The sequence below is a fragment of the Leopardus geoffroyi genome, chromosome D2 (genome assembly GCF_018350155.1).
Source record: "Leopardus geoffroyi isolate Oge1 chromosome D2, O.geoffroyi_Oge1_pat1.0, whole genome shotgun sequence".
Taxonomy (NCBI): domain Eukaryota; kingdom Metazoa; phylum Chordata; class Mammalia; order Carnivora; family Felidae; genus Leopardus; species Leopardus geoffroyi.
This window is the reverse complement of record NC_059334.1, coordinates 47920498-47932008: the sequence shown is the minus strand read 5'-3', so window position 1 is coordinate 47932008 and position 11511 is coordinate 47920498. Positions and strand designations below refer to the sequence as shown.

The 11511-nt window shown below is 45.8% G+C and overlaps 1 protein-coding gene across 1 annotated transcript; it reads right to left on the bottom strand.

Annotated features, from left to right (window-relative positions):
* Window positions 1–1085: 1085 nt before the first annotated feature.
* Window positions 1086–11226, bottom strand: CD2H10orf53 (chromosome D2 C10orf53 homolog). Its single transcript, XM_045439796.1, has 3 exons — window positions 11128–11226; window positions 2051–2170; window positions 1086–1354 (listed from the first exon to the last, which is right to left on the bottom strand). Exons 1-3 carry the CDS (start codon window positions 11222–11224, stop codon window positions 1290–1292), a joined length of 282 nt encoding a protein of 93 aa, XP_045295752.1. The 5' UTR covers window positions 11225–11226; the 3' UTR covers window positions 1086–1289.
* Between the last annotated feature and the right edge of the window lie 285 nt (window positions 11227–11511).

Here is an 11511-nt window from a genome sequence, read left to right as displayed (position 1 = left end):
TGAGAACTGGCATCAGACACCAGGGGGAAACTTTTTTAGCCTCAGGTTCTCAGTGAGGATGATTAAGTATTTCCAGAATCCTAAAGCGATCGTAATCTCTGAGTGAAATCTGGTAAGTGAAGCTTGGGCTGAAAATGAAAATTATATCCCCCATATCCTCACATGCGAGAAAGAACTTGTACAGGTGGTTTCATTGCGTCCCAGATGCCTTTGAAGTTCTGGGGTGCAGGAGGTTTGAGGCCACCTGGAGTTATGGGAAGGGTGGCCTCCCCAGGTGCAGTGAAGCCGCGGGGAGCAGGGTGGTTGCCTCCCCAAGGGGGCTGCACTGGGAGTCAGCCGGTGGCCTTGTGGAGGCCCTGAAAGCCCTTCTCTTTCACCAGGGTGCCCAGAGTCTTCTGTGAAGGAACTCATCTTTCCCCTACAAGGTGTGATGCATTTTTACCATGACTTCACATTTAACGTCATTAGATCGATATCTGCATGTCTCTATAGCTAAGAAGGGATGCTACAGTTGGTGCACAGGACCTGAAAGTACAAAGAGCGTCACTTTGACACAGCTGATTTTACACTGCCCATGACTAACCTCCTTTAACCCTGCAGGGCTGTGTGTTCCTCCAGAGGGACAAGCAGCCACTTTACCCGTCTGCTCTGGGCTCTTTCTGGCCCTCTGCAGAACAGCTTGTTGGGCTGGCTCATGCAAAAGAGGGCAGATACTTTTCTTGTTATGAAGAATAACTGGCGATTTGACTTTAGGGAACTGTATTTGAACACTTAAAATATTATTGCATTGGGAGCAAGAAATCAACCTGTAGAAATAGCCAGGTTTCCAAATACCGACATTATCTCTGGGTTCAGATTTTCAAGGGCCACTCTTCTCCCTCCTGCTCCCCTTTCCCCGCAATCTTTAATTTTACCTGCTCCTAGCTCTTTCCTTACTAGAGAATGGAATCTCAGATGCTCCTGGCAAACTCTGTGTTATTAGTACAGGATGGCTTTCTGTTATTAGATTGCATTTTATTATTTCCTTCAGCTCAGCGCATACCTGTTATTGGAGGACTCTCCCTGTGGGTTGAGATTGAAAGATGCTGCAAATGATGATGTGTTTTTATTATTTTGGGGGGGGGGCCTTGTTCCCTTGCAGCCAGGTGAGAGACCTTATGGTGGGCAGGCTGAAGGACAGGCCTGCATTACTTTAGACTGTCAGAGCCCAGCATCCTGGAATGACTGCTTTTGTTTGCCAGAGGCAGCTGCTGTGTTGTTGACTTGAGGTGCCTGTCTGGGTGAGGAGATCAGTAGGCGTTTAGGATGGCTCTCCTGGCCTCTTCGCACAGTGGGTCTAGTTTACCATCACCTCCTAGGGAAATAGATACAATTTTCCTTTGACCAGCTTTCTGTACAATTTCATGTCACGTAAGACACGTACGATTTCCACTAGAAGACAAGTCTCAAAGTACACAGTCACTTAAATTGTTAACTAGTCTTCGACAGAGTATAATAACAGCAAAAACTTTTACTTCTGAGCAGAGTGTGGTATGTGCGATGCCATCCTGCCAGGCAGGAAGCTCTCCAGGGCAATGAAATCCCTAGAATGTCACTGATAATGCCATGCACTGAGGGCGTGTCGACTCTAATTGTCTTAGCAAGCCTAGGTAGAATAATCAAATGGAACAAACCTGTTTTGAAGGCAAATGATAATAAAACACACATTGTTAAAATGTGAAAATAAAAAGAAACAATAAAAGAAAACCCCCAAACCTATTACCCCTAAGTGCCTGTTATATCATTTGAAATCTGGGGCTAAAACTTCATTTTTCTTTCTGTCCCTCTTTTGTGTCCAGTGTTCTGGGAAGGAACCCAGAGCATCAAGCACTTTGTGTGGTTTAGGATGTGCTTACTCATGTACACAGGGCTTTGAGTAAGAATTTAAGACTCAGAAAAAAAGTCCAATTTGAATCTGGTCCTAACCCACTGGCCACTTCAACTAGAAATCGAGCCCACTTCAGAGAAGGCAAAATGCTGCTTGGGAGCAGAGCAGTGCTGAAGGACTTACCAAATTCCAGGTCTTTGATGTTGCAGTGAAAGACGACTTCTTCATTCACCATGAGTTCTACCACATTCCAGTCTTCTATCTTTTCTAGGATGACATTGTGTCCATCTCTGGCCAACACAGCTGGAAAAGATGGAGAGGAGTGTGGGTGGCATAAGGACAGGCTCTAGATTAACCTGCCATGCAGATGTTCTCATGGATGCCAGCAGCTGGCTTGGTTTCCAGTTGCCCGTGGCTATAACTCCAGTTGCCCTGTTGGGTACCTACCTGGTGCTGGCCCGGTGTGCCCTCACCTTTTTTTCTGGAAAGCACAGCCAGAGACCTGAGCAATTCAGGTTTTGGTTGCAATTTGCCCCAGACCCATAGGATATGTGGAAATAGGAGATGTCTCTAGGAAGAGTTTTTGAACTTTTTTTTATAGAGATGATACTCAGTGCTGGAGGGGATGGGGGGAATTAGGTAACTTCTTATCCTGCTGATGGAAGTATAAATTGGCCACCTTTCTGGAGTTAATTTGGCAATACAAGCCTCAAAAGCCTCAAAAATTTTTAGAATTACAGAATAAACTCTGGCCAGGGGATATGTGCTTATAAGAAAGCTTCCTCAGGAAAAAAACCAAAACAAAACAGAAATACAGGCAGACTTTTGTAACGAGAGGTTCCTTTCTGCAGTTTTATAATAGAAAATACTTTGTATAACCTATTGTTCAAATCATAAGAAGATGATAGGTCCATATGATGAGTTTTTTTCTGATCATTTCAGAAAATGTTTATTCATTTTTTTAATAGCAAGAAAAATATTTGTAATATGTGCAAACAATCAGGGTACATGTATAGCATATATGAAAACACATCTTCACTACTAATTAGAGTATGTATATGTAATAGGAAAAGAAAAGAAATATTCAGTGGTTATCTCTCTGGTAAGAGTGTGTGAAACTTCTTTGTCTTTATTCTTCCAGCATTTTCCAGATTTTCTATACTAAGGAGAAATAAAATGCTTTTTATTTTTTGTTTTGTTTTAAAGCTAATGAACTGAACTTTTATTCACACCTTTGGAAGTTGCTTTTTGGTTATCACTTCCCTAGAGATGAGCCATGGAAAAGTTGTTAGATCTATTCTCTAACGTGGAAACGCAAAAGTGTAGGAGTTTAGGAGAAATGATGTGCATGAACAGCATGGGATTCTGTTTTCTCTAACATGTCTATCCTCCGTTTTCCTGACATGTTCACCTTGTAACATTGGTGGTAGAGTCGGTGTGCTCAATCACCATCTTTGGCCGTCTTCATGCATCAGTGAGAATTTTGGTTAAGTTGGGATGAGGAATCCGATGAAGGGCGTGGTTTTTTTTTTTTTTTTTTTTTGAGTCTTAGCATTGCAATCAGTCTTATGTGCAGAAAAGCAGACAATTATGTCAGTTAATGGCACTTAATTACAGAGACAATTGCTGCTTCAAAATGTTGGCGTGTCCACTTCTTCATCTTTCAATCAGCTCAAGAACATCCAGCCCCAACTGTGAACATTTTAATTGCGTGATTTTAATTTCACTTCTGGAAAGGAACTTCAGAGAGTAACTCAGTGAGGATCTCCATCAACGAGATAGCGCTCCTTGGGCACCCAGCGGGAACCCTAATTGACCCTGCATCGGCTAACGCCTCTCTCTACGAACACCCACATCTTTTCCTCTGGCATATTTATGTTATTGTATCCTATTTAAGTGTCTTGTATTAAACATCTTTGGAGGAAGGCACTGACGAATGCCTTGTTGAAACGAAGCAGTCCATGCAGTTTGGGATGGCCAGGGGACAGTCTAGGAAGCAGAAAGGCAGTCTATAGGCAGAGATTTCTGGGAAGCAGACACTCTCCCAGCAGCACCCCATCAGGAGAGGGGATGTGTAGCCTGAGAGGGAAAAGTTGCAAGTGAGTGGGTAGGGGGCAATTTGGCCTCCAGAACCTTGGCTTTGCCTTGTCAGAAGATGTTCCTGGGAAATGTACTTCAATTTGGTAGGAAGAAATCAGGAACAAAACAGCTTCTCTGTTCCAACCCCATCTCTGGAGGCAAGGTGTTACCTCTATACTACTAACACACAACAGCGACTCTCTAAGGCCTGGGGGTTCTGGAGAGAAGGAGGCACAGACTGTGTCTGGAGTTTCTCACTGTAATGCAGCGTAAGTGAGGAAGGGCTCTGCACGAGGAGACCTGGGAAGGCGCACACCCTTCGGTGGTCCACAGACCTTTCCTTTCTCAGAGGGCAGAGCCCTGTCTGACTGAGTCTCACATAGCATCTGGGTCTGGGGTTACTTTTATGAGAAAGGCAGCACTCTTTCATGGCAAAGCGAATCTAAGAAACAGGATTTGATGTACCAAATAATCCACCCTGTGGAAGTGGGGGTGCCAAATAATGAGAGTCTGCCTCCTACTTGAGCAAATCAAGCCCTACAGGGAGAGACCCTCTTAAGACAGCATACCACTTCTCACTTCACTTTCTACATGGTTCGCAAAGCATGGGCTCTCGGGGCCTTTAAGGGAGCACATCTCCCTCACTGACCCTAATCCCCCCACCCCAACCCCACCAGATGCTTGGTGTTAATATAGCTTGTTAAATAAACAAACTCAATTCAATGGTGCTGGGAATCTCCAATGACTCTCTTGGATCTTGAGTGACCTAGGTCTGATTCTTATTAAAGCAATGAGCCACCCCAGACCCCACATCATATATTCCCCCACAGGATGCCTGCCCCCTTGTCATCAGTCTGGGGTGTGTTGAGCCCAGCTGTAGGGTGGTCAGTGCGGGCTTAAGGGATCAAACCTGGAGAAGCACCAGAATTCCTGCAGCTCATCCAAATGCCGCCTCTCTACATGGAGGACCCATTCTTTCCTACGAGCTGCTGTGGGGTTGTCTATTCAAAGAAAGGTCAGATAAATACACTCCATGCAACAAAGTCTTTCCAAAGGCGGTAGCTAAACTCCAGCATAAATCAACCAGAAGCTGTAAGGCCACCCGCAGAATGCCTGCCTCTTTGAAGTGGCACCTCATCCTTCAAGGGGGATCTGGGTAAGCTGAAGGGAAACAGAAAAGCCTCCCTTTTCTCAGTGCTGGCGGAATTGGGCACCATCTGGGAGGGATTTAAACACTGCTAGTTAGGAAATCAAGGCAAACAGACAGACATCTCCCCCTTCTCTGCTGGGCACAGATGAAATGCCTATGATTATTGATGTGAGCAGCTAATGCATAGCTAGGGACAGGAGAATGGCACACAGGGTGTTGTCACTAAGTAAGCATAGATCCAATTTTTATGGGTTTGTTTCAATTCCTTTTAGTTCCTTTTCGCAGCTCATTTGGCAGACTTAAGGACAGTAGACAAGGAGCAACCATGGTCAGGAGATTACTTAGGACTTTGGTTAAGCATTACATAGTTTAGTTTCATTAATATTGAGTCCATAATAGAGACGCTTTTGCTGAACCATTATAACTTGTGGGTAATAAAAAAAGAACAAAAATTTTCAGATTCCTTAAGGCACAGTAAATTCAGGAAATATCAGGCATATTTCCAAAGCCAGCAGGACTTCAGGAAATGATAAAGGGCTATGATTTTTAAAGAAACATACAGAATTCAGATGCAGATTTTACAGATGGGGACCTGTGAATGCACCACTCTGCTTGGTGTGATGTTAGTATTGACTCTAAAGTGGTGGGGGGAGTGTGGAGCAGAATGGGGTCGCAGGGGTGGGGGGACCAGATACTCCCTGCTTCGCTTTTGTTAACACCCTGGCATTTGTCACCAGTCCTCAGTGAATGTTGGCTGCTGGTACGATATGAATCATCATTCAGGGATACACAAACTAACTTTAAACATCAGCCACCTGCTGATAGCTTGCAATGTGCTTCTTCAACCATAAAAATTCTCCCCTTGATCTTCTCAAGATACTCCTTCCCCTCCCCTACTGCGGGAAGAACTGCTTGTGCCCTTGGCTTCCTCATCTCTCCCTGCATCTTAACCTCCTGCCAATGAAGGCTTCAGCCCACCTTCTCTTGATCCTGTGCTCTCAGAGGTGGAGAACCATCAGCACATTCAGTGGCTCACACAGTTCTCCCGCCCCTCTTAGTAAACTGATAGTCTGACTCATCTCCTTTCTTACTTCTTTTTTTAAAAATGTTTTTATTTATTTTTGAGACAGAGAGAGACAGAGCATGAGCAGGGGAGGGGCAGAGAGAGAGGGAGACACGGAATCCAAAGCAGGCTCCAGGCTCTGAGCTGTCAGCACAGAGGGGCTCAAACTCATGGACTGTGAGATCATGACCTGAGCTAAAATCAGACGCTTAACCGACTGAGCCACCCAGGCGCCCCTCTTACTTCTTTAAAATACTCCTGCTGGAAAAAAATAAAGAAACCACCCCAAACTATTTTAAACTCTAAAATTTTATCAGATTAATTTTTTTAATGTTTACTTTTGAGAGAGAGAGACACACAGAGCACAAGCGGGGGAGAGGCAGAGAGACAGGGAGACACAGAATCCGAAGCAGGCTCCAGGCTCCACACTGTCAGCACAGAGCCTGATTCAGGGCTGAACTCATTCATGAACCATGAGATCATGACTTGAGCCAAAGTTGGAGACTTAACTGACTGAGCCACTGAGGCACCCCATGAATTTTTATCAGATTATAAATGTGATGCAGACCCACGATTTTTAAAAAACCTCACAATTATAGGACAGAACATTTTAAATCACCCATAATTCTTCCTCCTCCCCCCGCCCCCCTTTGTCCTTTTCAGTGGAAGTTGGATCACAGTGTACATGGAATTCAGGAACACACCTTACTCCCTTAACGTCATGTCGTGGTGATCCAGTTCTGTCAGTATATACATGGACCAGCTGCACTGCATTTCATGTGACAGCTGTACTGCAATGTATTCAAGCTGGTCCTTTCTCTGGTTGTTTTCAATTTTCCACTATCAGCAAGAACATTGCAGGAAACATTCCTGGGCATCCCTCTGTGTACATGTACGAGTTTATGTACACATGGGAGAGACTGAGAAATGGAATAGCTGGGTTCCATAGTATATGGTTAAATTTTAAGACATGGCCAAGTTGGCCTCTAAAGTTCTGTACCATTTTGCCTTCCTATCCCAAGTCTCTGAGAATATTTTTTTCTATGTCCTTCATTAACCATGAATTCACCTTTACTAGAAATGACTCCTATTTAACAGTTTGGTGCCCAGTAGCCATTTTTGTCTTGAAATCATCTCACTTGCCTCTGTCTCTGGGGTCTCTCTTGCCTCTGCACCCCTCAGAGGGGCCACTGCCAAGGTCCTGCTGTTCGCTGGTTCTGTCTTTCCTTGATTTCTCTCCAAGTCTCACCTCCTGTGGATCCAGTGTTCAGCTCCATTCAGGTTAATTTTATTTATTTAATGCTTATTGACCCTTAAGATATACCTGGCACAGTTCTGGACACTGGGACACAGCAGAGAACAGGGCAGACCGGAACCCCTGCTATCCTGAAGCAAACCTCCCGGCAAATAGGTGAAATGTACGTTTCACCTAGAAAAAGATGGAGTCTTGATCAATGAGGGCCTAGAAAAAGAGTGTGCTCAAACTTATGAGCACTAGGAAGAAGTAAAGAAGGAAGGAAGGAAGATAGGGAAGAGGCAGGCAGAGGGAGGTGTTGACATTTTTGATAGGGATGCTCAAGGAACTGCTGTGGATGAAGGTGACTTTTAAGAAACACCCAGAGGCTGCGAGGGAGTGAAGAGTGAGGACAATGCAGGAATCTGGAGGAAGAGCATTCCAGGTGGAGCAGCTGCCACACCTGGAGGTCAAAGTGCACCAGGGGTGTTCAAGGGCCAATGAGGAGGTCGGTGTGGCTGCAGCTGAGTGACTGAGGGTACAGAGTGTGTAGTGACAGAGGAAATGAGGTCAGGGAGGACACCTATAGGCCACTGCAAGCCTTTGACTTCTCCCTTGAGTGAGCTGGGAGCCACCAGGATGTTCTTGGAGGCACAGGCCATGCTATGACTCAAGTTTAAAGGCATCACCCGGCTTTGGTGCTGAGGACAGACTGCAGGGTCAAGGGTGGTCACAGGGAACTCAGCAGAGAGATAGGGGCACTTATCCAGGCAGGAGATGATGGTGTTTGTGATGAATGTGAAGCAAAGAGAGGACAGAAAGTTGCCTGCAAAGTTTTTGGCCTGAGTAACTAAAAGAACAGAGCTGTGTGAACTGAGAGGGAGAGAATGCAGAGGGGCTGGTTTGGGGTGGGTATTAGGTTTAGAAACTTCGGACATATTAGTCTGAGATGCCTACTAAACACCCCAGTGACAATGAGAAATCCTGATGGGAGAGAGAAATTTGGGAGCCATCAGCACATAGATGTTATTTAAACTCATAACTGCTTCTGACTCAAATCTGCCTTTGTCTTTCCCCTGAACTTCAGAACGTAATTTCTAACCTCTTAATATCTCTTAATAATTAATCTTTTCTCACTTCTCCTCCCTAAATCTCTTCCTTGAGAATTGGCCTCTTAAGGCACATCCTTAATCTCACGATTCTTTAGCTCAAGAAACTTTGCTGGCTCCCTGTTGCCAAGGGTAAAACAGTCGTGACTCTCTTGTTACATACCATCCTCCAGCCAGACCCAGCGGCTTGCTGCTCCCCAGCTTGCCCCAAGTGGCTCCCTCCTTCCCTTCCTAGTAACCCCGTGCCCTGAAATAATAAGAACGAATGCTTGTTGAACATTTACTATGTGCAGGTATGGTATTCATGACTCTGCATTTTCCCACTGGAATCTCACATCAGCGAGGTAGGGATCTGCTCCCATTTTACCAATAAGTAAACTGAGGCTTGCAAAAGTGAAATAACTTGATCTTGGCTTTGGCCACAGACCTACTAAATGGTGGAGACCCATTCAAAATTAGATTGGTTGGACTTCAGAGTCCTTGCACTTGACCTCTGCTCATGCCATTTTCTCTGCCAACTGTGCCAAGAGCGCAAGTAGGAGACAGGTGACCAGGTGATCCATGGGATTTGTGTACAAACTAGATGGGAAGTATCCCCCACTTCAATACCTGTAATTTGTAGGTTATAACGAAATGTTTATTTATGCGTTCTCCTTTAATATAATTCTTGGTAGGGAAATGATCTAGTTGGACTCTAGATAGTCATGCTCGCTATGGCAGCAGCAAGAAACATAATGAAAAAGGGTCTGCAGGCATCAGCACAATGGCGGAGTAGGCACTCCAAACTCCCATTACTCCATAGAGACATTAACGTTCTGTTGTCAAAAAAACAGCAGAAACTGTCAGAACAAACTTTGTCAGAACTCTGGAAAACAAAGTTGGCAAAAGAGTAAACACTGGGTCAAGACAAAGCCAACTTTAAGATGCTAAGAAAGCTTTGTGGCATCTTTACTTGTCCTTGCCTCACCTCCTCCCTCACTTGCTGGCAGCCTTGAAGATAATAGCCCTTGTCCCCAGTGTGGGTCCTCGTCCCCATGTCTAGAGGGAGCAAAGCAAACCATGTTTTGCAAATTCCTGTTTGTCTGTTCCTCCCTGTCTGGGGGCTCCCTAGGGACTGGCACAAGGCCCTCGTCTATGTTTCACCTAATGTTGAACTCACACAAGGTGGAAAAGCTGTGGGCAGCGTGCGGGGAAATGAAAAATGCATAGCTGTCTGGGCAAAAGACTGTTGAGACATACAATAAACCTCATGAAGCCAGGGAGGGAAAGCTGGTGAGAAGTTTCTGATGGGAAATTAGAGCATTTAAAAGCACTGAAGACTGAAGACCCAGGCCTGGGCTCTCTTCTCGTTCTATATGTGATCCCCAAGTCCATGACTCAGACCATTCTATCTCTAGTTCAGACTTTTTCTCTGAGCTCTAGAACTGCAGAGCTAACTCAGTACCTCCATCTACACAGCTGAAAACACATGAAGTTTAATATGGTCGAAATGGAGCATGTTCCTCCAAATTACAGTCCATCTGTGTTGTCATCTTCAGTGTAGAGCACTTCCATCCATCAGCACTTTGATCAAGCCAGACACTGACTGGATCCAGAGGATATCCTCCTGACCCTCGCCCCCCCACCCCCACCTCTTTCCTCTTACTTTTTTTTTTTTCCTTCCTCTTACTTTAATCCACTGCCCCTCTATGGCTGTCCTGGTCCAAGCTACTCTCATCTCTCCCTTGTACCACCTGAAGTCTCTTGACTTGTCTCTTCACTTCCATTCTTGGCCCCCTCTGCTCTGTTCTCCTCAGACAGCCACAGTTTGACCCCCCCACCCCGCCCCGCCTGAAACTTGCATAGGGCCGTGCAGGATCTGCCCCTGTCTACCTCTCCAACCTCATCCTTCTTGCAGTTCAACAAATACCTCATTTGTTCATGCTTCCAGCCTTTGTAGTTTCTCTGGCATGCTCTTTCTTCTCTTTACCTGGTTTTCTCTCCCTACTTTTTAAAGCTCAACTCAAGTATAATTCCAGTGAACAAACCTTTCCAGATCTTCCCCTCTCCCCTCCAATTATAGCCAGTGGCAGGCCCCACTCTAATCGCATTCCTCTGTTGGAGGCTCAGCACAACTGTTAACTAGTAGTCAACAATGAGAAGGTCATTTTAAGGACATGTACCTTGGTTTGCAAGTATGTCCCCAGTACCTGGAAGAGTGTCCAACACATATTAGATGCTCAGTAAAGGTTCGTTGCATGATTGAATGCTGAAAATGTAGACTCTCCACCATTTTACAGCCACATGACTTTGGAAAAGTCACTTAATATTCTTGATCTTCTGTTCAAGCAGGATTATGTGATCTTTCCCATTCAAATGATTTGTATAAACTGCCTGGTACCCAGTGGGCTCCCAGTACATGTTTGTTTCCACTCCTATTTTGAAGCAGTAGAAGCCAGAGGAAGATGCTAAGTCATCCTGGGGAAGTAGAGGCTCAGGGAAGACTCTCCAGAGGTTATGGTGCTTGGTCTGGGTCAGCGGAAGGAAGGAGGTATAGGCAGAGGGTACCGCCTGCACAGGTGCTCAGAGGTTGGGGTACACCTGGGCACACGCAGTTGGGTGGCCTTCTGGCTCTCGGCTGCCCACCTTGCAGGCCCTCTAGGCGGAAGGTACGGTACTCCACAGACAGGCCGACTGCACTGTATGGCCCATAGCGCAAGATGACTAACGCGTTTTTCGGCATGTCTGCCGAGCACCCAGCCTGCGCGAAGGCGCAATACAGACTGCTAGGCAACTGCTCTGCAGGCCCTTGGGAGAGGGTGTGGCCACGGAACAGTGGGCGGGGCCAGGGCGGGTAGGGGTGGAACTTGAGGATCCTCCCCACAAGTCCCTTCCTGAGAGTCTGTGTCAGGGGTGGGGATGAGGGTTCTTCCTTTCTGGGTGTCTGCCCCACCATCACTGGGGTGCAAGAAAGGTGCGGTGGTAGTTTGAGGCGACAGCCAGATAAATGCGGGATTTCTACTTGGTATG